The 27,420-nt window shown below is 42.4% G+C and overlaps 1 protein-coding gene across 13 annotated transcripts in view; it reads right to left on the bottom strand.

The window, feature by feature from the left end:
* The window catches only part of LOC141773759 (A-type potassium channel modulatory protein KCNIP2), a 197,158-nt gene that overhangs the window by 99,956 nt on the left and 69,782 nt on the right, over positions 1-27,420 (bottom strand). For 4 of the 13 annotated variants that reach the window (XM_074645773.1, XM_074645778.1, XM_074645781.1 and 1 more), the window contains 2 exons: positions 17,087-17,200; positions 7,556-7,662 (listed from right to left, as the gene is read on the bottom strand). In XM_074645773.1, the coding sequence (XP_074501874.1) occupies positions 7,556-7,662; positions 17,087-17,200 (221 nt within the window). Of the gene's footprint in view, positions 1-7,555; positions 7,927-17,086; positions 19,331-27,420 lie in introns of those variants that run through there. The other 9 variants (XM_074645774.1, XM_074645776.1, XM_074645779.1 and 6 more) reach the window with 5 other exon arrangements.

Here is a 27,420-nt window from a genome sequence, read left to right as displayed (position 1 = left end):
AAAGCAAAGTAAGGCACTGAACGTGTAAAGTAGGACGATGTTTTCACCTTCAATTAGTTTTGCTTTTGTTGGTTTGATTGACAGATTAGATATTTTTTGGAAGGCCCTGCCTTTTTCCAAACAGTTTCCAATGACGGCTTCTCAGCACAGGGTCAAGTTAGCGATAAACTATGCATGGCTGTAATCCGCCAGTAAACTGAATAGAAGAAGAGGTTGCAAACCGGAAACAAAACTAGTCGCCTTGGCCATCTAACCGATCTAACCCATGATAGAAAAATGGAGAGAGGTCTTCAGGAGTTTCAAAGTTTTAACTGTTCTTTCATATCAGCTTCTACTGGCCATGTTTCATGCTGTCTGGAGACGAAGACAAGCATTCACACGTTATGGAAATATCCAGGATGACGCCGACAGCAGAAACAGCTGATCGGTCATGTGAGTTAAATGTTCGCTATGTCAGAATTTATTCAGCGAGGGTGTTTCCATAATCCATTAAGTGCATCAACTCTTTTTCGACAACGGCAAAAACCACCTCAAGTGAGCGTAAAAACTTTTCTGCGCAATTGAGGATGTTTTATCAAATCTCGCCGCTTCCATACAGCTTTTCTAATGCAATACTTCAAATATATGAACAGAAACACAGCTAGTGTCTGTTTGTACCACTTTTCTCGCGCACACACAAGGAAGGGGAAGGAATCATATTCTTAAAATCATATGTACGCAGCATTTTCTGTAAAAACAACATGTTCCACATGTGCAGCACTTAAATGAGGAAAAGAGTAATGAGGAAGATGGCAGCACGCACCCACACACTCCTCCAGACATCCTTTTCGATGGCAGTCACGCTTGCCCTTCAGACATCCTCTACACAAATGTTTACAGCGTCGCACACACACACACACACACACAACACACGCTAAACCCACAGTGGTCCCCTATCTTCAATCTGAGATTACGTGCTAGCTGATAACCTCTGACGACAAAGGACTCTCTCTTATATGCACACACATACAAAAAGAGTCAAAGTGCACAAAGAAAGGGGAACGGGGTTGCGACCTACATGGTAATACACGGTAACATTGTTCGGCTATCTGCTGGTCTCTCCTCTTCCCCATACTGATGAGGTACTATCAGTCTAATGGACAGAAAATCATCCTCTAATGCGGATCAGATGTTGTGAGTGACAGTACAGCGAAGCGAGAGAGAGACACACAATGAATGACACGGGGCTCCGTCACACTCGGAGACACTTTCCGTCAGTCAATCAATCAGCCGCTCGTTGATGAATATATAAGGAAACGGCATCAGACTGATGTTGAGGGGGAGAAATTTAATACATTGAATCAAATATTTCTTTCACTTTCCGTTCCTCGCTGCCCCTTAATTCCTTCATTCTCACATGTACATAGACTTTTTCCCAGCCAAATTCTGCGCCTCCCATCTCCCGTGGCTTTGTTCTCCTCTCCTCTTCCCCCTGCAGGCATTAATAAATGAATGTGTTTACAGAGAAGGGGAGACGGAGAGGAGAAGGGGTGGTGAGGGCCAAGGAAGAGGTGAGCAGGGCTTATTTTAATTAACGATCGGCCGGCCCCTCCGTAGATTCGGTCAAAGATTAAAACTCGTTAGGATTGACTGTGGCTTCCAGGACCCATTAAGCTACTGGTCCCACTGTGGCCTGACAGAGTCGGAGGAGAGGGAGGCAGGAGAGGGGTCAGAGGACGGACAACGGGAAAGTTAAGAAGCTAAAGCGATGAGAGCAAAGTGGAAGGAGAGGCGGGATGAATCAAGACACGGAGAAGTGAGACGCTCAAGACACTCTGTTAGAGACAGAAATATATATGATGTTATTATGTAATCTGATTTGTGAGTGCGGAGACAGAGTGAGGGGGAGGAGTGTGATAGAGTTAGAGGGAGAAGAGAGCGCGGCTTAAGTGAGGACTGTCAGTCAAAATATTTAGAGATGTAGAGGGGACATTAGGAAGAGGACAGGGAAGAATGGATGGGCAATTACGTACTGTGAACTCCGTCATTTCTACGTGCAAACATCCACTTTGCCTAAAGAGGCACAAATTTTGAATGTCAGAAAAGAACTCAGGTCTCAGGTGGCAGCTCCCGTATCATTACAGGACTATATTGTGCATTAGCAGGATAAGATTGGCAGCAGGAGCTTTTATAATAGGGCAAACAACACCTACAGACTACCAAAGAGCATCGCTGGCAAATGCAAGAGTGTCTGCAACCCAACTCATTTTCTTGCACTTTCCTTTGCCCCTTTCCTTCCTTCCTTCCTATCTTCCTTTATTCCTTATTTCCCCAATGATGTAACCAATGTGACAGATAAGCTTAAGTGAGCCACTCTGAGTGTTCCTCCATGTAGGAATCCAGTCGTTACACATCAGTTATTATGGCACTTCCAGGAGGAACCCAGGCCCGGGAACCCAGAGAGGATCCCTGATGAGGCGACGTGTGTCACACATGTCCAGGCACATCGGATGACATGTTAAATCAAGGCTTTTAATTAGTGCCAGCGGCCATTTGCGGTTCTAGCTGCAGCAAAAACTGTCAGGCTGAGAAAGTGACTCGAGGCTAAACTCCCTCTGACAGGCTCAATTATGAAGGCAATCTCAGCCCTGGAATCGGTTTGGTCTGGCAATTGTGAATTATTATTTTCACCGTGGGGGCTCTGCACCAATCAGTAGGTTGGGGTGTGTGTCATGTGGCTTCCAGACCAGCTATTGCCCTTCACCTCAACACCTCTACCCTCTCTCTCGGCTGTCTTTTTTTGGCCGACTCATAGCCTGGCACGGCTCTGAATGCCAGAGCTTTTAAAATTGCTCATTAAGAGCTGGCGCGAGCGCGCGTGTGCGTGTGTGCGTGTGTGTGTGTGTGTGTGTGTGTGTGTGTGTGTGTGTGTGTGTGTGTGTGTCTAGATCTATCAAAGGCTGAACATCTCTCCTAGAGCTGAGAGCTGAGCTGCTGCGTGAGACAAGTCAATTGTAGAGGACGTTCTACGTATTTGTTGAGTGTATAAGAGGTTCATCCGAGTGTGCTGACTCTTAGGAAGTGGGCGATCAGCTCACTTTGCCAAGAACGGATATATAGATAAACTGAGAGGATGGACTTTATTACCTAACCTATCCAACACAAACACACACAAAAAAGACAGTGTTTGTACCATAGACTGTCTATACAATAAGAAGTGGATGTAGTCAGCGTGGTTTGTGGAATATGGTTTTGAAGCCTCGAGTTCAGCATTCTGGCCATCGCCATCTTGTTTTTTTGGAACCAGAAGGGACACAAGAGGGTGGAGCTAAGTCAACCAAACTCTGAATAAGACATTTTTTAGGCGATCAAAATGTAACAACAGAAGACGAGAGGGTTAAAGTTCTAAAACGAAAACACGGACAACTCCCAGACCGGACAACGCCGTGGTAGTGACCTGTCAATCACAAGGTAGCCACACCCTAAAGCATCCCCTGCTTTATGGTCTATTTGACTCTAAATGGGACCATAATTTACTAAATGAACATCATGCCGTATTGAAGAACTCATGTTTACAATGTTTACTGAGGTAATAAATCAAGTGAGAAGTAGGCTCATTTTCTCATAGACTTCTATACAATCAGACTTATTTTTGCAACCAGAGGAGTCGCCCCCTGCTGGCTATTAGAAAGAATGCAAGTGTTAGGCACTTCAGCATTGGCTTCACTTTACAGACCCAGCAGTTGCTGCTTGGTTTGTACACAATATTATTTTCTATCCGAGGGTGTGTTTACTATGTTCACACATTTACAAATAAACTTGAATTCCTTGTTTTCTTGAGTCCTTCATACATATTTCTGACCTCCACACGCTCTCCAAAACAAAGAGTGCATGATTAGAACAACAGAATAATTGTAAATGGTAAATGGACTTTATATAGCGCCTCTCTAGTCTTCTGACCACTCAAAGAACTTTACACTACATGTCAGCATTCACACACACATTGATACACTGACGGCAGAGGCTGCCATACAAGGTGTCAACCTGCCCATCAGAATCTAATCTAAGTACTAGTTTACACACCAATGGCACAGCCTTCGGGAGCAATTTAGGGTTAAGTATCTTGCCCAAGGACACTTGGACATGTAGAGTGCAGTAGCCGGGAATCAAACCGCCGTCCTCCGGTTGGTGGGCGACCTACTCTACCTCTGAGCCACAGCCGCACCAACACATGCACTTTCAAGATGGAAAAAATGTACTGAATTATTCTATCAATTGTTTTGTCCATAAAATTTTACCAAATGGTAAAAAAAAAATGCTAAATTGCAGTTTCTCAGAGCCCAAGGTGACCTCTAATGTCTTGTTTTATCCACTCCTCAGTCCAAAACCTAAATATATCCAATTTACTATCATAGAAGAGACTATGGAAACCACCAAAATTCAGATTTGAGAAGCTGGAACCAATACATTTTAAATTTGTTGTAGAAAATGACTTACATGATTAATCAATTGTTGCAAAAAAAAAAAAAAAATAGTTGCAGATTTATTTCCTGTAACACAGAACAAATTTCTTACAAAAGCGGTGGTGATTATCCCTCTCCACTCAGCCATTCTTACAGATATGGTTAAACTATATTGACAAATGAGACAATACAAGGGTTTGGCAAGTTTTGTATTTGACAGATAATTTGAGCATGAAGTGAAAGTCGTACCAGACAGAAGAAAGGGATGATTGGCAGACTGGCTGCCAACCACTACTGATTTAGCCTTTAGACAATATTCTGGACTCGGAGCGAGGAAAAGGAAGCGTGACATGGTTGAGATAATAGCAGCATATGCATATGTGGAGAGAAGCCATTGTGCGTGTGTGTGTGTGTGTGTGTGTGTGTGTGTGTGTGTGTGTTCGGTTGTGTGTGCGCTCGCTCGTGTGTGTAGGTGATATGATTCCTCTTGAGTGTGGCTCGTGAGGTGGAAGAGGAGATTACTGCACCACGCTTCTATAATTACCTCTCATCTCTCTCAGCCGGTGCTCTTAAACACAACGGGGAATGCCAGGCTACCACGCACTCCGACACATGCACGCACACACACACACACACAGTGGGGCGCACTTCAGTACAATGTAGCAGGCTGAGAAGGAGTTATTTCTAGAGGGTTACATTTCACTCAAATGGTGATTGGAGACCACCCACACTGCCTTTAAGCAACACGGGTCAGCTTTGCTTTAAGCACACACACACACACACACACACACACACACACTTTCTCTCTCTCTGTAAGTAAGAAGAGTGACTCACCTGTAGCTGTCCTTCCCACACAAAAAACCCACTTAAGAATCCATTCTCACTGCACTCACATCACACTACAGCCTATACTTTTCCATTTTAGTGGGGATTATGCAGAAAATCACCCGTCACCTGTTCTCTCTCTGTCACACACACACACACACACACACACACACACACACTGGGCCACTGTGTCTGAAATATGAAAAATGCAATATTTCTCCGCAGCTTTAGCTGCATCACATCTTCATTACACTGACTGTTATTGGCAAGAGAGAGCCTTAACAACCATGCAAACCATCGGGGCTAAGTATGTTTTTCGAGTTGACAGCGCCTTACAAAGATTAATTAAGCACGCAATTCAAAGCTTTGAAAAAGTCATTAAAAACTATGCCAGGAGTAAATTGCTCCGCCACACTGAATGACTTGGTTTCTCCCTATCTGTCTTCCCTCGCTCAACTACTGTATTAAAAAAGCAATATGACTTCTCATGGACAGTCAGTCAGACACACAGGGGACCACTTCAACCAGCTGGACTCTGAGCAGAGGGGAGGACATGAAAGAGGAATGAATGAATGAATGAATAGGACACGCTGATTCTTCTGAGGAGTTTTACATTACAGAAAGTTTCATCTCCTCCACTGTCACATTTACTAATCCTCCATAATGCATGATCTCATTCTCAGGTGTGCATTGCCAGAGCCAAAGCACCAGGAGAAAAGAGAAGTCAAGCTGCTAGAGTGTGCTGTGTAGTCTCAGAGAAGCAGTGCAAAAAGCTCTGTGTTTGTCCAGGCATGACGGCCAGAGCACACTGTGTGGGTTGGCTAACATGACTTACAATCCCCACGTTGACTAGTAAAGCCTGATGGATGTTTTTGAATTCAGCAGAACAAATTCTTCTTCTTTTTTTAAACTTTCAACAATGGGCTGCAGAAAAGTGAAGCTGCTGCTTCTTCTTAACTCACCCACACATACCCACACATATGCTTTGATACACACACACACACACACAGAGATAAACCCAGTAGAAGAACATACAGCACACACACACTTCACTGGGACACCTTGCAATCTTTTCCTAATTTTGGATCCATTCAATTTGTGACAGCTGCTAATGCTGTGGACTTGTGTGTAAATGAGATTATAGTGTCCCCGTTGTACCCAGAGGCGCACATCTGTCTGGGCAGGCACTGTTTTGCCTCTGCAGGCCCTGAGATGTGTTCACGCATTAAACTAAAGCAAGCATTTTATTGAAGCAGCTGGCATTTAACAGGCAAACGGTGCTCACAGTGAGCAGGGCCAGAGCTGTGAGCTCTAATGTGACAATGGGAGGCTGTGGTGATGACGAGGAAACACCTCAAGAGAGTGCTCAGCTCACGGAGGAGCGCATGCAAAGCGCAGGTACAGTATGTTGTGCCAGGCACGCTCAATTAACTGCTTCATTATATCGCGATAAAACTGATGTGTGTCAAGTCTCATGTGCTGATAAAGTGGAAGTGCTGTCATCAAACCACAGAGCAGACATTCACAAACGAAAGCACGCTCAAAAAGATCACCCCGTTTGAAAACCCTCACATGGCATTTTAAGTGGCGCTCTGATGTCTTGCTGTGCTTGCACAGAACGATCCGCTCTTTTTAAACTACAGAGACACACTTCGGCTGATAGAGAGCACAGAGAGATAGGAGATATTTCTGTCAGATGTGATAAGACACCAAAAGAAGCAGGAGGAATCTGCTCCACAATTTTGGTCAGACAGGTGTTATCCATATACCCTGCAGCGCTTTTACGCAACAGCCAAGACAGCGCCAACAATAAGGTGGTCTCTCCACACAGCTGAGCCAGCCAGGGCCGGCAAGAAGATGTCTCCAAATTGTTCACAGAAACCGAACAGCATTCGCCAACATTACGCACCACGTTATGCAACCACACTGGCATGCAACACTGACATTTAAAAGATTCAATATGTGTATTTTTTCCAATGAAATATTGTTTCTAAATTCTTTAATCCCCAAGGAAATGTTCCACTACTTTGGGTAACACATGAACCAAAATGGTGTTACCCTGGAAGCTGGGAATTAAAAAAAAAGATTATATAAACTTAGCCTATAAACTGTCAATATACACACAAACATATTTAGTTATTTTGGGGTCTGATGAGGAGATGAATAGCGGACAGGTTGTGACACCTGAAGTTATAGGTGGACCTTTCAGATGATCAGCTTTACATATTGAATCTTTTTTTTTTTCTTTCTGCAGGCAATCAAACACAAACATCCACCGGTTTACTCACCCGTTAGCTGGTCATAGGATCCGTCCAGCTCTCTGGAGTCCGACAAGCTTTGGTCTCGGTTTTTCGCCTTCATTTTCCCCGTGAAGTGTGCGCGCCGGAATGTGGAACTGTGGGGAAAAACAGCTGATATGTTGGCGACTCTATGTGTGAAAAATAACAGTGTTTTTAGTTGTTCGCCTTCACGGAGGATGGCTACAAGTATACTACCGTTAACAAGTCATAATGGATTTGCCATAGATACTAAACAAAAAGAGAGAGAGACAGAGAGAGCCATGTAAGTAGTTATTTCCCCGTGTCTTGTTTCTGTGTGCGCTCTCGGCATCCAGCAGCTGAGTGAGCCGAGAGAAGCGCGCTTCTCTGGTCGGCGCTCTCACAGGGGCTGGCACGCGCACACGCACAGAAAGAGAGAGGAAGAGAAAACCATTAACAGAAAGAATCAAAATATATCAATCTATAAATGGCTTTAGTTTGGACACTTTTTTTGGAGATGATATCAAAAGCACACATGGCCAAAATATGAATATGACAATGGAGTAAGTTCCCCAACATTTTCCCCCAGTTCGCATTAAAGCGGCAGTAGGCAGAATATTTTTGGCATCATTGGGCAAAAATTCCATAATACCCTTTCAGTTTATGGTAATTCAAGTGTTCTGAGAGAAAACTGGACTTGTGCACCTCATCATGGCTCTGTTTTGTGACTGGACACTTTGGCCAATCACAGTTCATTTCAGAGAGAGAGCGTTCCTATTGGCTGTTCATTCAACGGAGGCAGCTGTCAATCACTCGTGAACTCCGATCAAACGGTCAAATAAGGCAGCGCTGATCAAATATGAATCAATATTCTGTTACTGTAGTGCCTATCTCTCACGTAAAATGTTTTCATAACTATATTTTAGTGTACTGTTTAGCAGTAAAATTAGAAAGTTTGCTCCGGCTGGTGGGCGGTGCTTGGTATTTCCTCAACTGATCTCAACATGGCTGCCAGGTCACAAATTCTCATTTTACAGCTAAACAGCACACTAAAATATGGTTATGAAAACATTTAATGCCCGAAATAGTCATTACAGTAACACAATATTGATTCATATTTGATCAGCGCTGCCTAGTTTGACCCTTTGTTTGGCGTTTGTGAGTGATTGACAGCTGCTCAGAGACGGCAGGCTCCAGCTCGGCTCTGATTGGTTGTTTTTCCTCCGGTCTGTGAAATCTTGCAGATGCCATTAGGAGCACCGGAGGACACAGAGGAACATGATCATTTTCAGATTACCTGCCTCATGCACTACTGTCAGGATATAGTGACCGTTTTATAAAAAATAACATTTTTAATCATATTTGCTCCAATCTTGCCTACTGCTGCTTTAAGCAATGGTAAGACCTCACAATACGGTACACAGAAATGTGATTAGTTACTAAGGAACAAGTGAGGAAGTAATCAGGAACAACCTGATAGTTCCTGAATAACTCCAAATCGAAGAGTATAGGAGAATGATATGGGGTCATACTCAGTACGATATACCACTTTACTTTAGGGGGGCACAAAAAGAGTAAGTAATGGTTAAGTAATGAGTAATTAATGAGTCGTTTGTGTCGGTCAGTGGCTGATTTAATCGGGACTGACTCATGAAGAAAGTGCTCATTACTCCGATGATTCAAAGATATAGTATATTCCTGTCTAAATCATCATTATCTACTATATAGTCCTTGAATCTGAGTTATTAATTATCAAGTCGCTCCTGATTTGTTTCTCACTCCTTCCTCAGTAACTACTCACATTTCTGTGTATATTGTAAAGTGTAACCAACAATTTCTATGTGGCTCCATTCATGCAGAATCTCTCTCTTGGTCGTCAGCCTGCCACTCTGCCATTAATATCACCATCGCATCCTCCTGATGTTCTCCGCTGAGTCAGAGCCGTGTCGGATGTGTACAGAGACATCAGCCGGAGCAACAAGGAGCACACTGCTGCTGCCAGGCAGAGGTTCTGACTATATCTGATCTATAAATACTCGCTGGCTCTGGGAAGCCTTGTGTCTATCCCTTTTCCTCCTCTCTCTCCTCTCTTTTCCTCCCGTCGCTTCACTCCTGCACGCTTACTACAGTATGACATTTGGTCACAATCTGTTAAGCAATCTGTCTTTGATGCCATATTTTCCTACATTATATCAGGGTTTGCATCAATAACGCTCTTCATCCCTCTATCCATCCATCCGTTCATTCATTCATCTCACGCATGAACAATTGGTCGTCTGTTAATGTGCGGTGAAGACATTCTTTTATGTAGACGTTCACACCCTGAAGGAAGGGTGTAAACTGTAGTGTGCTGGGTGCTAGGTTCCCTCCCCACTGTGCTCAGTCATCCATCCTGATCTCTCAGGAATCGGTTGACATCTGAATCAGACGCGTGTCACGAAAAGGTTGGCCGTAAGACCTTGTCTTCAGATGAGGCCTCATATCTGTCACTGAAATAACCATTCAAGTGTGCATTTGTCACATGTAGCAGTCCCACAATGCCCACATGGAAGTGCACATGGCATACAGCCCTTGACCTTCCGGTTATGTGAGCATACAGTACAGTACAGTGAGACACTTAAGGAGGATAATGTTGTTGATGAAGGATCGGCTTGTTGTAATCATCATATTTGATTTTGTTCTACATGAGAGGTCCCAGAGTGACTGAAAGTTGGTAGTTTCGTCTTTCACAGAGCAGTGAAAGTCATGTTGATTACAATAGACTCAGAGGGCTTAGTATGCTTCAAATTTAGTGCTTGTGGGATCGTCCAACGGCGTCGGAAGCCCACTTTTCCAATGCCGGAATAAGGGGAGGCTGCACCTGACAATTATTGTAACTTTACAAAACTGTCAATCCGACAAGCGTGCCCACTTCTCACAGCGGTTGGCCAGGTGTGCACAGGTGCAACCTGTCCTGAACCTGTCTTTCAAACTCTTTTTTCATTCTTCCAAAAACTACTCCTGTAACTTTGTGTGTGAACAACCGACATTGTTAATGTCGAGACTGTCCAAAAGGGTGACCCGTCATCCCCGTTTTTACAATTCATTGCGTCGAGAGTACTTAAACACAGTTTCCTGACATGGTTGGACGACACATTGAATGAACTAGTTTGTTTCTAGTGTAAGAAAACCTAATGCACATTTTCAAGGTGGAATAAAAGATCAAAATCAGATATTACTTTTCAAATAACTATAGCGTGATCTACTTCTTCTTTGTCCATTATGCCTAGTATGATCCAAACAATGATTTCATCAAAATATGGCTATACACCTACTGGTTCACTTACATGTTGACACCTTTGGAATCTACTATAACCGACATGAATTGAAGCTGGCCACAGCTGTGATTCTCAACAAGAGACAAAACTGCCCTCACTCCTCTGATTGAACTGGCCGTTGTGTAATTATACAGCATCTTTTTGGAATTGGCTTGTTCTTGTATGTTTGGCAGACCGAAAAGAAATGTGGTTTTGACTCACTAACATTCCTCCCGGGTGAAAATTGCTGTGTTTGCAAGCATTAATGACACACTGGGAGCATACACAAATGACTTTGGCCTCGCTACATTAGACCAACTCTGTTTGGTCACATCTCTGATTATCTGCCATTTGCTTTTTTTTAACCAAACACACGACAACAAGAAGCCTTAAAGTCCGGGTAAAGCAAAAAATATGTGTTCTGAGTTTGTCACACCACAGAAAAATGTGTTATTTACCAACCAGTCAAATTTGAATGATTAAAAAAAATTGGCAGGTATGTAAAACAGGTTTCAAAATCATGAAAATGTAAGCAGCATTCTCTGCTCTGAAACCCTGGGGGGGCGTGTCCGCTGAAGGCGATGAAACCATGCTGCCCGATCGCAGGTGAGGGTTGATGACATATGTACAGTTACAGTTTACGACACGTCTTGTTGGCTATCTCTCACTGCTGCGTGCTACTTTTGCAGGATGTTAATGCGCATGCTCTATTGGCGGAGCATGCGCACCTAAGACTCCCCGGCTACCTTCCGGTTTAGCCCTATGCTAACTTGAACGGGGATAAAAATAATTCAATCGTGTCGCTCTTCTAGACTTTCCAAATATTATCAGACCAAACTAACACTTTAAGGAGGATGGTGTTGTTGATGATGATGGTTTGGCTTCTATAAGAGATAACATGTTGCAATCATCTAATTTGATGATTGTGTTCTACCTGAGAGGTCTCAGAGTGATTGTTTTTACTATCACATATGCCTCGAGAGACTGCTGCTGAAAGTTGGTAGTTTTGTCTTTCACAGAGAAAGGAGGCCAGCCGTAAATAGACTGCAAGGGCCTAGCATGGTTCAAATGAAGTGCTTGTGGGATCATCCAACAGCGTCGGAAGCCCTGTCCCAACATCGGACCAAATTAAGTAAATCAAATCAAATTCTGATAGTCATTTGGCGAGATTTGTGACGCTGGAAACAATTCATTCACCGTTTTACAGCCGCAACAGTAGCGACAGAGTATAGGCTACGGCGGAGCCTATAGCACAATGGCCAGTGAGCCAAGTCCTAGAACACACACACAGCACTGAGAGAGAGAGACAGCCGGGACTGGACAGCCACTAAAAACTTTATGGATGTTTTGACAGCCCACTCAGATTTTTCCAGGTATGCCAGATGGCCAGTACACCACTGGCTGTGGTAAGTAAGTGTTATAACTCGCGATTGAGTTGGAGAACCACAGATGTTATGTACTCTAGTTTTTATATAGTGTTAGGTGAGGGGTTATGCTGAGGATGGCTGCAGTGCGTCATCGAGCCATGATTTCAAGTCGTTTCAGGCCTGCCAAAAAAAATCGTGAACACACAATAGTCAATAGTCAAACTCTGCAATTTCACTACTATATACTGTAGTTCTCAGTCTTCTCATGTTTTCAGCAATTATTTTCTAACATGTATAATGTGATTCGAAAGAAATCTCTGATTTTACTTTACCCGGACTTTAACCCATTTGTGCCCCGCAACTGAAATTTGTATTTTCCTTTGGTGGATAGTTCTCTGGGCCTAAGCACAAATCAAAATCAGTTTGGCTGAAAGTGAGTTTTTCTTATCATACTATATCTAGTCTTTGGGCACATGGGACGACTGTTTTTGCAATAGACTCCATTATATTTTAGGATAAAACAGTCGTCCCATGTGCCCACAGATATAGTATGATAAGAAAATGGCTGTTTGCATCTCAGAAACTACATGGAGCACAATCAAGTATTTGGTATCTATAAACTCATAACAAGTCGAATATCAAATATTACACAAATATGCAGTGTAAAAAAAAAATATTTCATAAAACATTAATAAACACAATGTTAGCGTTTTTCCTCATTTTTCAAAAATCCTTACTTAAACTTACCTAAATTTCAAGACTTTTGACCAATTAGAACAAAAGGCATTTTTCCTTATCATACTAAATATAGTCTTTGGGCAAGAATGGGTTAATGTTGCCTGGCTTGGCTTTTCTTATTTGATGAAACTTTAGGAGCAGCAGGTGGCTGCATCCTGATAACCCTGGCTACTAATCTCATTAGGCTACCATAAAGATGCGTACATAGTTGGTTTATCTGTGATCATTTACATGATGAGTTTAAAGTACGACTGAAATCACGCTGGAGAAGAGGTGAGTTAAGGTCACGAGGAGTTGGATGTTCCCCCCCGCTAAGCCTCATTTGAGCCCTGCGTGCTGCCAATAAACAGACAGAGGCCTGCTTTTTCTGTCATCTAATACCAACAAAATATTTCACAGATACGGACGATTGGATAGTGATTGGATTTCTGTGTGTGGTAAATGAAAGGAGACAAGGAGAGGTGGATTCTAAATGAAGGCGAGGAGGAGTGAGCGAGAATGAAGTGTAGGGGAAGTGGGTAGATCGATTCATGGTGAGTTAGAGGGGATTTAGTGAGTCAGAGCCAAAACAGAGAGAATCTGCGAGTCATAGCTGAGGAGGCTGTCTCTAGACTGCAAGGTTAGTGCTGGGGTCAGGACTTTCTAGACAAACCTGGATGTAGCTGTGCAGTGACCCAGAGACGACCTTGTTGTAGCCCCGAACAGAATAGCAGATACCAGGCATGATGCCAGATGTCTGCTGTTGCTTTCTTAGCGGGGTGTTGTTTGCATCCATATTTTCAACACCAGAACACATTAAGGGCAAGAGAAAGGGCTTCTTTGCATGCTTCTGATTCAAGATCAACTCCTACCTACTCTATCAACAGTAAAGAGACGATTGCTGATTAATTGTTAGATTTTGTAACAGGTTTCTGAACTCCCCATAACACCTCTGTATTCCCAGTGGTTTGACAGTGTTAGCCTATGATCCCATTCAGCAATGAGTCATCACAATTCCTCTCCCTGGAAACATGCTGGTATTTGCAATTTATAGTAAGCTTCTCTCATTTCATAAGTCAATGTAAAAAAATGACTTGTCAGCGTGCGTGTGAGCGTAGCTGCACACTGCAAGTTAGAAAATTCATATCAAACCCAAATCATATAATCCCAGTCAACCCACGAACCTGCAGCACATTGTAACCGGATTATCTACACCCACTCATAAGCTCAAACACACACTCGGACATACAGGTTATGTTGTCGGTGTCTGCAAGTAATTGATAAAAAAACCTCAGCGTCGGGAAAGCGGGAGAGGAGAAGAATGGAGAGGAGAAGAATGGAGAGGAGAGGAGGGGGAGGAACACTCATCAAACTATTGAGATGCAGCCTCTGGCTCTCACTGCAACCCCAAGGTTAGTCCCCTGTCCTTGGCAACTCTGTCATGAGCCAAACTGCACTCTGAATATTAATAGCACGAACTCTGGGATTCCCAAACTAAGGTGTGTGTTCTGATGCCAACCAGGATCAAATCAGCATGTCACACATGACACACCGTTAACAGCAAAAAGATGCAGAATTTCTCTTTATAAATCTTTACGTTTTCCCTCAAACACAGTGTTCAATATATGCAGTGTCGGTAGGATCATGGAGAGTGAGAAGGGTAACGATTGTTTGCCAGAACAATTCTGCTCCTCAGCAGAAAAGATGAAATAAGAAGGATTAACTTAGACAAACCTGTCACTGTTGGTATTTCAAAGCCTCGAGCTTACCGAAAGCAGAAAGAAAACCCTCCTTGTTAAGCGGTATTAAAAAGCACTTCAAACGTCTAAATGACTCTGCCTTTCATTAGTCACCGCGGCCTGCGACCTCCAGCACAGAGCTGTCAGCTCGGCCTCAGTCAAATAGCCGATACTGGCTGAGTGACTGACTGATGACGTCCAGTGAGACTCGGACACACACGCAAGCCTCCAGGCACACATTAACAAGACATTAACAAATACGGTAAAAATATTTTTTAAAAAAACAAAAAATGATCCATGCCCTTGTCAATTTCAATAAATTTGACAGTTTGTCCTTCAGTAGCTTTGTGTTGTTCTAAACATTTTATGGTGGTATGAAGTATCGGCTTCTCATCTTACATGCGAGAGAAGGGGCCTTTCAAACCGGACCCTCCCCACTCCCACTCCGTGACGGAGTTAACTCCTTCTTTAAGGTTGTAGGTTATAAATACAGCGGCAAGCTTTGGGACCAACTTCCCTCTCTCCGACGGAAACTGTCCTAACGTTACGTAACCATGGTTTCATATCAAGTGGAGGGGATGTGCAAAGGTTCACAGTATTAAGAATAAAAAGAATATGCAATATATGGAGAAAGTAAAAGTAAAACATAAAACTTACTCCCATGCTTCTGTGGTGGTAGTTCTTTTTTCTTTGGTAAACATCTTCTCGTTTTTAACTCTGATGTTTATGAACGGCCTGGGTTTTGCAAGTCCCTTTAAATATACAACACTTTATAATCAAATGAACACGTCTACCGTTTTCTAGACTAGACATTTGATCCTAAATACAGTGTAACCCTGTTAATGTCTGTATGACAATATTAAATGTCTATCTTAGTTTGAGTGGTTTTATATTTGTACGGGTAGTTGCACGGAACTTACATTTGTACGGAGCGTGCTACAGGACGAACACAAAACGCCGTGGCACGTGGCCAGCGAGTCGGCATCAATGCAGGCTCGCTGTTGGAGGGTTATATAACTGACTTCCACTCCCCGCTGATTGGTTTGAGATGGCACTTAATATGGCAGACCCTCCACACGAACGCGCAAACGGAGTGGAAGTGGTTTGAGAAAGGCCCATGGAAAACAAGTAGTAAAAGTAAAAAATGGAGGCTAATTACTGAAAACTTTGATTTTACTACAATATACTAATTTCATATCCAAAAATACAACTTGGGCTCAAAATTATTTTGAATTCTAATTATTTGAGTTTATTTTCATAACCACTATACCACCTAGATGAAAAACAAAATATCAAATCATGATATAAAGGACAATGTAAAACAAAGTGCATACAATTTTCTAATTCAAAGCACACCTTGTTTATCAATACCAACATATTGTCAAATTCTTTAGGGAAATTATTTCCTACTTGCAAATACAATTTCACATCATTTTCCATACCAAATCTCATTTGATTAAACCATATGTTGTAAGTATTGGCTCATGAAAAGGTCCTTGGCATAAATTGACCATAAACATCTAAATTGCCCCGCACTGCTGTTTATCTGGGGGGGAGTTTTGTATACAAAAAGCCCTTTAGACTCATAAACTTCACCTTCTTATATACAGTTCTAATAATGCCTGGCTCCATACCACACACTGTCATCTGAATTTCAAACGCATTATAGGTTCTCTCAGTCTCTCCACGCTCTCTCCCTTTTATCCGTTTATTCCCATTTAAACCTACTACTATCAGTTCAGTCGGCTTTCATCAAACCGGCTGTAACCCTAATCCAAAGTGACTGTCCGCTCTCGCTCCCCGCCCGTCCCTGCCGTACTCTGATTCTCTTTTCTCTCCGTGTCTCCATCTCTCGGAAACCTCCATCTCCTCCTATAAGCCGGAGATATGCGATGACGCCATTCAGGACAGGAAGTGTGTGACCTTCAGAACACATGAACAGATTCCTTCTCTACAACAGATTTTTGTTTTTCCACTGTAATCACACTTGACTGTAATTGTCTTTATTTTGTTTCGTGGTGCTGTCTCAGGAAAAGAAGGGTAGCCCCTGACCCCCTCCCCCCCAGGTATATTTGCTGTCTCAGCGAGCATTTAAAACCTGTGATAGCTTTTGACAGATGTCAGCTGGGCTACCGACGTCACCTTTCGCCTCGGGGATGACACCCTCTGAGACGGAGTGGCACACACACGCAATCATGCCATAAGTTGTCATCTGGGTGGTGAATTTGTGACAGTGTGGCTGTCGTTGAACTATAACCTCCCCTGTCTCCTTCTGCCTCGCTATAATGTATACAGCTGTAGAGAAAGCAGCCAAATAATGTTGCATCTCTTTATGTTTACTGGCCTGGAGGAAAGAAAACCAGGCAGAATAGAAACCTGTATGAATTACTCATGAGTGTAAAGTGCATGCTCACTTCACCCTTCATTTTCATTTCCTCTTACTCTGTTTTTCTTGCCGTCTTCATTCCTGCCGTGTGTCCTTGAGGAGTCTGTCCCAGACGCGTCCTCTCCATCCAGACAGTGGACTCATTTCTGTGGAAAAGGGAGACAAACAGACTCACACACACACACACACACACACATTCAAAATTGGAGCATATTACCCAGAGGTGCCCTCTATGATGGTTAATCAACACACAATTTGTGTTTACATAAATCATCCATCTGCTATGTGCCACTTTTAAATACAGTCTGACAGTGAAAGGCTCAAAGTCGGTTCAGTGGGACGTAATTTTAAAAGCCCTTTTATGTGCTGGCAGGAAGTTTATAGAAGACTCTCACAGTAACATAAAGCTGTTGTGTTATTGCCTCTTCATCATCCGCTGCAAACTGCTGCAAAAGAAATATTTATAAACTGTTGAATGTTTTTGCCAAATGGAGTGTGTTTTCGAGGAAACCTAATTGGTGCCTGGATTATGTTCACTGGCGGTGTTCCCAGTCCAGGATGTGTCACATTCATTTGAAAAGCTCAGGGCGTTGACACTGGAGCTTCTGCGTGGTTAGGTTGAGGTTTTTAAACACTTTGGTTTAAGACTGGGAAGGACTGGATTTTGTCACACAATGTGTTCTGTCTGTTGACGTCTTTAAAGGTACAGGGTGAAGAATTTGGCGGCATCTAGTGGTGTGGTTGCAGATTGCAACCAACTGAGTACCCCTTTGCTCACTCCTCCCTTACCAAAAATGCGGTAACGTGACTCGCCGAGTGCAAAACTGTGGTAACGCCGTCAGTCTCGCCTAGTGGCCATCCTTCCCATAATAACACTACTTTAGGAGAAACGGAAGTCTTTACAGACATTACGTTACTCTCTCTAGAGCCAGTGCTTGGTTTGAGCAACATGGCGGACTCCGAGAAAAGAACCCACTCCCTATGTAGATATGAAGAGTTCATTCTAAGCTAACGAAAACACCAACCATTCTTAGTTTCAGGTGATTATACAATGATGAAAACACAGTTATGCATATTATATTCCATTTCTGCTAATAGATCCCCCAAAACGTTACACACAGGCCCTTTAAATATTTAACCAAGTGGAATGATCTTTCCCTAACCTTGACCAAGTGTTTTAATTTTCCTAAACATAACCATAAAAAACTTTAATAATGCAGATATTGTATGAAAAACTAGATACGTTCGGTATGAACATTTTGTGACTTTACAGATATAAAAGATGGTTCATCATGAAAGGGATAATGTACAGCGAGCCGGTCATTGTTGCGATGCAGGACCCTGACGCGAAACGAAGTCTTGCATCGCCCTGAAGGGGTTTATTTCACAATAATGACCCCCTCGCTGTACATTATACCGCTCATTACACGGCTACCTACTTAAGAAATCAATAATTTGACACAAAAATGGTCCTCCAGAGTCTGACATCAGAACTGCATCCATAGCAGCGGTCTGCTATAAAGAAATAACAGACTGTAGAATGCCATAATTGACCAATCAGAATCGAGCATTCAACAAAGCCGTATAATAAGATGTTGATAAAAAAAACATATCTTAACAAGCATTACAATTTCATCCAAACGGTATTTGCTGATGGGATGCTCTAGGCCTGGGGTGCTGATCATGAACTACAATGTCCCCAGTTCGTGTACGCCTAGGGACCTTAGTCACTCCGCATCTTTTTCTTTCCTTGTTTCCTGTCATCTGTGTACTGTGTCTTTCTAATAAAAGCACAAGATACTAAAAAAAAAAAAAAGAAAAAAGAATGGCATTTGCTGAAAGGGTGCTTCACAATACTATAATGTGCCTGTACAGAGAGAGAACACCAGGTACCTCTACCTGTTTTCCTCAATCGATTTCTCTTATTCAAGAGTCACATTGCGTAAAAAAACACATGTATACACGTGTGTATTCACACACATTCACATGCATCTCCTGCGCTACCCCAGAGTAATGAAGAGTGGTGTGTAGTGGACCATGAGCCTGTTGTTTACGCTACAAACCATAAACCTCAAATTGATTTGCTTATTGGATACCTGATTGTATTGTTATCCCAGATGAGAGCGCCATTGAAATTCAAAGCTAATATACACAATTGGAAACACATAAACATCGCTTTATAAATCACCTACCAATGTTTCCCAGAGGGGTATAACAGTCGATTTTCAAAGTGAATTTTCATTGACGTGTAATGGGCATTGGCTGAGAGGTAACACAACCTCTCATGTTCTTCTAGCAGCGTTGTTTGTGTGTGTGTGTGTGTGTGTGTGTGTGTGTGTGTGTGTGTGTGTGTGTGTCCTTCCATCACGGCAATGCAACCTGAGCTTGTGTATTGAAGCAGTGACAGCAACCAAGCGAGCAGAATGCAGTTAAAGTCCTCCGCGTGCCCATGAAAGACAATATGGTCAACAATAGAGAGAAAAACAGAAAGAGGAAGAGGTGGGATACCGTAGAAGGTGAATCTAGAGACACGTTGATGAATCCCATTTTCATCACATCCTTCACCTCGACCTGTTATCTATTCAATATCCTTTCACAACAATCTCATTATCGCTTCCTATTTCCCTGATGTGTCATTGATCTGCCGGCGCAATGGATTGTCATAACTTTCCATAAACCCCGTTGTCGTTTTTCATCAGTGTGCCGTCAGCGCAAACAGCCTAAATGTGTTGGACAAACACTTACAATAACAAATTGTCCTGGGTTGGGTGAGGACAGCTAAATAGCCATCAGCATGGGGGAAAAGCCCATAAAATCACCTTGTGATGGATCGCTGGGGTGTGCTTGGCCGAGGCAGGCGCACAGGATTTTAAAAGGCGCGAGTGGGGACCGAAAAAAAAAAGCAGCTAAAGAGATGGATGGAGATGGAGAGCAGAGACTGGTGCAGGATATGATGGAGAGAGAAAACAGGAAATGTGCCGATCAGACAGATGGATGGAGTCTGGCGGGCCGGAAACTGCCCCAGCCGCCATACCCCGAAATGTGTTGTCCCATTAGTGTCGCCAGAGGGTTGTTTTCACGCTGCAACAAAAGTTGTATTGCTGATGCTAATTGCGGTGGCTGGTGTTTTTGCTCGGCCCCTCTCCGCTTGTCTCTACTTTGAGAAACAGCAGCGGCAGGCATCTGCACCACCACGTGATGATCTCCTCTTTCGTGATGCTCTTAAGAGCGTCCCTCTTCTTTATCAGGATGCTCTTTACAACACTTATTTCCTACAACTCATTGTCAATCTAATTACTCGGACCATCTGTAAAGTGGTTGTGTGATCAGTGTGCTACAATACCAGAGGGGAATGAATGAATGAGATGAACGCACGCTGGAGAAATTAGATTTGAGTGTATAATATATTAGATAAGTCTAGCCGCAGCGAGCTGCAGGAAGACTTTTATCGAGAATATTTTTCCCGTAAGTGTCAAATCCGGCGACACGGATAATGCTGAGTGCACTGTTTCAAATGCATTGTATTGAATCAGTCCACGGTTTGTGTGTGTGTGTGTTATCTGTGCCCTGCATTTGTGAATGTGCATGTGTGTCCTAGGGGTGTTGAATAAGTAATGCAGAGGCGCCTAATGAAAGATAATGTCTAGTTAATGATCTGTCAAAATGAAGTGTTTGCTCATTGAGGAAGGGATCATCCCAGGCTTTAATTTCCACCCTGTGACTCATATTGGAGGATATTACTTCTTTGTATAGACACACACACACACACACACACACATTCACGTGTGCATATAGTGCACACATATACAAACACAGGCACACACACACACAACAAAAATACAAAAGCATTTCAACGCGGAGTGCATTATGCTCAGGCTGAGCTCGGGTGCCAGTGAATGCGCCGGTTTGTTTGTGTATACACTAAGAAGTGCTGAAGCGTCTCATCAACCACTTCAGCTGCCTGCGGATTAACAGAGGAGATGGAAACAGAACACAACAGCCAAACCACCCATAAATGGCCATCTAGCCAACAGCTATGGAGGGAGGATTAGCCTCTGCTTTATTCGCCACACATCGTTGTCAGGGAGAGCTCTTACCGCTAATCTTGGCAACAGCCTTCCCTTCTCAGTGAGGCTGAGCCGCTACAGAATCACTCTGAATACTTGAAGTAATGAGTGTTGATGTGGTTTAGAGCTGTGGCTCAAACAATGCACAATCAGGTAAGAGAAGTGAATGGCTCTTTGAATGAAAGCTGAGTTAAGGGAGCACGCGCACACACACACACACACACACACACACACACATACACATACATACATACATACATACATAGGTACACACATAAGTCTCCTTGGTTCAAGCCGAGATGTGCTAGCAGATAAGCAAAGATGAGTCAAACACACACACACACACACTCTGCTCCAAGCAGGGAACAGAATTGCAGATAAAGAGGTCAGACATAAGTCAGGGCGCCATTTAACGGTAGAGAGAGAGAAACAGAAAAGGAATCGTTTTAAATGCGACACCACGTGGGAAGAGAGATGGATGAGAATACGAACCAGATCGGCTGAGCTCGTCTGTCTGTGTGTGTGTGTGTGTGTGTGTGCATGTGTTGATGAGGATGAGTTGCCTATATTCATAATTAATCGATGAGTTGATTAACAGAAACTTAATCTGCAACTAGTTTGATAATCATTTCAGTTGTTGAAATCTAGCAAAAACAGCAAATATTTGCTGGTCCCAGTTTCTCAAATATGAAGCTTTGTGGCTTTTGTGTGTTTAAAGCTGCAGTGGGTAGAAATAGAGCAAATATGATTAAGAAAAGTTATTTTTATAAAACGGTCACTATATCCTGACGGTAGTGCATAAGACAGGTAATATGAAAAAAATCATGTGCTTCTGTGTCCGGTGCTCCTGATGGCATCTGCAAGATTTCACAGAACGGAGGAAAACAAGCAGTCAGAGCTGATCTGGAGTCTGCCATCCAGCTGCCGTCTTATGAAAAAAAGAAAGATTAAAGGTTAGTGCTCACCTACAATCTGTGATGTTAAAAAGCTCAGACCATGCCAGAAACCTTGGTGTAGTCATGGACTCAGACCTGAGCTTTAACAGCCATATTAAGACAATTACAAAGACAGCCTTCTATCACCTGAAGAATATAAGAAGAATTAGAGGACTGATGTCTCAGCAGGATTTGGAAAAACTAGTCCATGCATTTATCTTCAGCCGACTTGACTACTGTAACGGCGTCTTTACCGGTCTTCCTAAAAAATCGATCAGACAGCTGCAGCTGATTCAGAACGCTGCTGCTAGAGTCCTCACTAAGACCAAGAAAGTGGATCACATCAGTCCAGTTCTGAAGTCTCTACACTGGCTGCCTGTCTCTCAGAGAATTGATTTCAAGGTACTGCTGCTGGTTTACAAAGCACTAAATGGTTTAGGGCCAAAATACATTTCTGATCTTCTGCTGTGTTATGAACCATCCAGACCTCTCAGGTCATCTGGATCAGGTCTGCTTAGTGTCCCCAGAGTCAGAACTAAACATGCAGAAGCAGCGTTCAGTTTTTATGCACCAAATATCTGGAACAAGCTCCCAGAAACCTGCAGGACCGCTCCAACTCTCACTTCTTTTAAAACAAAGCTTAAAACTTTCCTGTTTGCGGGTGCCTTTTATTCTGACACTGCACTATAACTTTTACTCTTTTGAGTTTTATGCAATTTTAGCTTCTATCCTAGCTTTTATTTTTAGCTTGTTTTTATTTTCTAATCTTTAATGTTTTAATGTTTTGTTGAAAACTAGAAAGGAGGAAAGCTGCCTTTTTGGTAAAAGCTAAAAAGAGGAAAGCTGCCCTTTTGGTGAAACTAAGAGGAGGAAAGCTGCCTTTTTAGTAAAAGCTAAAAAGAGGAAAGCTGCCCTTTTGGTGAAACTAAGAGGAGGAAAGCTGCCTTTTTGGTAAAAGCTAAAAAGAGGAAAGCTGCCCTTTTAGTAAAAACTGGATGTTTTTTGCATTTTGTCGCAATGTTCTTGAATGTTTCTGTAAAGCACTTTGAATTGCCCTGTTGTTGAAATGTGCTATACAAATAAAGCTGCCTTGCCTTGCCTTGCCTTATGAGAGCCACGAGTCAGTCGAACTCCGTCCAAACGGTCAAACTAGGCACCGCTGATCAAATATGAAAAAATATTCTGTTACTGTAATGACTATTTCAAACCTCAAATGTTTTCAGAAACATCTTGTAGTTTACTGTTTAGCTGTAAAATGAGAAAGTTTGTGACCTGGCAACCATGTTGAGATCAGTTGAGGAAATACTAAGCACCGCCCACCAGCCGGAGCACAGCCAATAGGAACGCTCTCTCTGTCTGAAATGACCTGTGATTGGTCAAAGTCTCCCGTCGGGTTAGATTTTCTAAAGTCTGAAAACAGAGCCATGAGGAGGTGCAGAAGTCTAGTTTTCTCTCAGAACACATGAATTACAATATGCTGAAAGGTTATTATGGAAATTTTGCCCAATGATTGCCAAAAAACTACTGAAGCTTTAACTATATTTTAAATGAAATGTCTTCGGGGTTTTCACTCTTGGTCGGACAAAACAGGACATTTGAAGATGTCGTTTTGGGCTCTCTGAGCTTTTGATGGGCACTTTTCATGATTTATTTGACATTTTATTAGGACTGTCAATCGTTTAAAATAGTTAATCGCGATTAATCACACATTTTTCATCTGTTCAAAATGTACCTTAAAGGGAGATTTGTCAAGTATTTAATACTCTTATCAACATGGGAGTTGGCAAATATGCTTGCTATATGCAAATGTATGAATATATATATTATTCGAAATACAACACAAAACAATGACAAATATTGTCCAGAAACCCTCACAGGTACTGCATTTAGCATAAAAAAAAATATGCTCAAATCATAACATGGTGAACTGCAGCCCAACAGGCGACAACAGCTGTCAGTGTGTCAGTGTGCTGACTTGACTATGACTTGCCCAAAACTGCATGTGATTATCTTAAAGTGGGCATGTCTGTAAAGGGGAGACTCGTGGGTACCCATAGAACCCATTTTCATTCACATATCCTGAGGTCAGAGGTCAAGGGACCCCTTTGTAAATGGCCAGGACAGTTTTTCATATGATACCAGTATCTTCTCTAGTTTAAAAGTGAGCTCACTGCAACCTCCGAAAGATCGATTGCCTTAATGCGTTGTAGAAATGAGTGGTGTTAAAACGAATTTGCATTAATGCGTTATTATGGCATTAACTTTGACAGGCCTACATTTTATACATTTAATGATTAATACAAAAATAATCAGTGTAATCAATAATGAAACTTTTTTAAGCTCCTTGATGAAACGGACACAAGGGGTCACTACAGGAATGAGAGGCAGGAATCCCAGTTAAAAATCTTTAGTGATGTGTAAGCGACAGGTAGAAACACACAGGTAAAGGAGCGCGAACATACAAGATCATTACACTAGCTGTAATAGACAGACTAAATGGGACAGACACACAATGGGAATAGTTTGAGTGTCTGATTGAAGATGAGGAACATAAGAGGACGTTTGGGTGGACAGACAGGGATTAACTGGTAATGAATACAAAACTTCAGATATTTTCTTTGTTTATCTTTAAAGTACAGTATCCTTGACTAATAGACGTGTCATCCAGTTCTACTTGACTCTCCTTGGTTGTACTTTCAACAACTAGAAGTACAACATTTACTTATTTTTCCATCAACAACCCTACAATGGCGTATACTGTATATGTCATGCCCTTATGAAGGCAAAACCCAAGACAGCAGCTGTTATTGTATCGCCTGTGAGAGGATGTAAGGTGCGTTGAGGTTATCTAAGCTTTACCTCCACCCACAGAAGCATCCACGCATGAAGCAGCGTGGATAAACTACCAACCATAGTTACTCATTATGTCAGTCACTGAAGCACACCACCAACCACAGGTCCCCTGATGCGGTACATATGTAGCACTGTGATAACCTTCTGCACCATATACATACAGTGAAAACAAGCACACTGACACATGAAGCCCTTCAGGGTATTAAACCATCAGGTGTGTCCGTAGCGTATTTACTGTGATGGGTAAGACATATGGTGCAAGTCTTAACCACAAACCTGAGCTTGCTGAACACAGATTGGTCAACCACGGTGCTCTCCAAGCATCCCAAGTTATGTTAGTATTAGGGTTGTCAAAGTTAATTGGGTAATAACGCACTAACGCAAATATGTTTTAACGCCACTTATTTCTTTAACGCATTAACACAACTTGCAATTTTTTACCTCAGTATTAAAGCTAGAGTGAACATACTGGCATCATATTAAACAAGAAACCTAAGGAATCCATTGGTACCAACCATGTCATACTAGCTTGTCGCGAAGGAGGCTAAATAATGCTCCAAACTTATGCTAAATTTGTGCGAGGAAAAACTGGCATGGCCAATTTTCAAAGGGGTCCCTTGACCTCTGACCTCAAGATATGTGAATGAAAATGGGTTCTATGGGTACCCACGAGTCTCCCCTTTACATACATGCCCACTTTATGATAATCACATGCAGTTTTGGGCAAGTCATAGTTCAGTCAGCACACTGACACACTGACAGCTGTTGTTGCCTGTTGGGCTGCAGTTTGCCATGTTAGGATTTTTTATGCTAAATGCAGTACCTGTGAGGGTTTCTGGACAATATTTGTCATTGTTTTGTGTTGTTAATTGATTTCCAATAATACATATATACATACATTTGCATAAAGCAAGCATATTTGCCCACTCCACTCCAACTGAACAGATAAAAAATGTGTGATTCATTTGCGATTAATCACTATTAACTATGGACAATTTTAATCGATTGACAGCCCTATTTAGTATATATCTAATTAAACCTCCACATCTTCCCTGACATCAGGACTACAGTATATTTTGCTTGTCCTTTTCTGTTGCACTGGACACTCATATTTATCCATTATTCTCTGTAAACAACGCAGCTCCAAACTTCTGTGTTCTATTGATTCAAACTAGTGTGCAATGCAATCAATGCGCTTTGCCATCCATAAAGCCTCCATCTCTGTGTGTGTCATCCCACATCTCAAGACTGGCATTTACTCTGACTGGTCGATACTATTATAATAAACTAGTGAAGTGTCATCTCTTTAATTTATGCGAGTCGTGTCCCTGATCAACACAAGGGAATCAAAATAGATTCTATGCTATCTATTGTCTAAATGCAAGCAAACTTCTGCCCCAAGGCTTCCATCTGTCCTTAAATGTCGGCTGGCTGTGTGTGTATGTGTGTGTGTGTGTGTGTGTGTGTGTGTGTGTGTGTGTGTGTGTGTGTGTGTGTGCTGGCTTATAATGACCAAGCAATAAAGGATGCACATGGGATGTGTGGGATACAATTGGCAAAGTAGACAAGCCATTTTTCACATCCCACTGGTGCTCACAAATCCTTCGCTAGTTGAGATGTTCCATTATATTCTAAAGAGCTGACTTTTAACAGATATTAAATAAAGTCAAGATCAATATTTTAATAATCTGACTTTTTGTTTGATTGAGTAAAGTCGCAAAGGATTTCATTTATGCCAGGGTATTTGCTTTTCTCATTTCTAGCCTCTCGCAGAAGAATCCCAGCAGATAATCAGCATTCGACTCAACACTCCCCCTGTAGAGAGGGGAGCAGTGGCAGAGCCAAGCTGTCTCGGGCATCCTGCTGTTTCCTCACACAGGGCAGAGTTATCATCAAACAGGGATGCTTCGCTGGAGCTCACCCCAATCTCTGTCACCCCACCACCTGCTTTAGTGCCACATGGCCACACAGATTGAAGAGCAGGACGGTAAGGGTCGGTCCAGATGTGTACGGTGGCCCTCATTGTGTGGTGTCAATCAAAACGCAGGAGGACAAGATTATTCACTGAAGTGGAACAACTTTGCAGCACGGCAAAGCCAGCCCCAAATGAGGGAGTTTTATCAAACCATGTATATTCTGTACAGGAGGAAAATATGAATATAGCCTACACGTTAACAATGCAGTAAATAAACCCCAGAAAGAGCTCCGCAATTATGGTGTAGCTGATTCCTGGCTGTGAACACACAAAATAGACGAGTGAGTATATTTTTCATATATAGATATTTAATGGCCTGCTGGTACACATAATTGGGTGTTGCTCTCAACAGTTACTTCCCTTTCTGACAGTGTGGCTGGACTACTACTGAGCCAATCAGAGCCTTATCTAAAAAGCAGGTAACAGCCGATTTAACAAACGTAACAGTGAACTCAGAGGCATATTTAGATACAACTAGGAACAGTGACAGTAAGGGCAATTAAACTTGCTAATTCACATTTAGCAGGCTGCAGATTCCACATTGTTATTGACAGTTATTG

The sequence above is a fragment of the Sebastes fasciatus genome, chromosome 9, assembly GCF_043250625.1.
Source record: "Sebastes fasciatus isolate fSebFas1 chromosome 9, fSebFas1.pri, whole genome shotgun sequence".
NCBI lineage: Eukaryota > Metazoa > Chordata > Actinopteri > Perciformes > Sebastidae > Sebastes > Sebastes fasciatus.
This window is presented reverse-complemented; position numbering and strand designations above follow the sequence as displayed.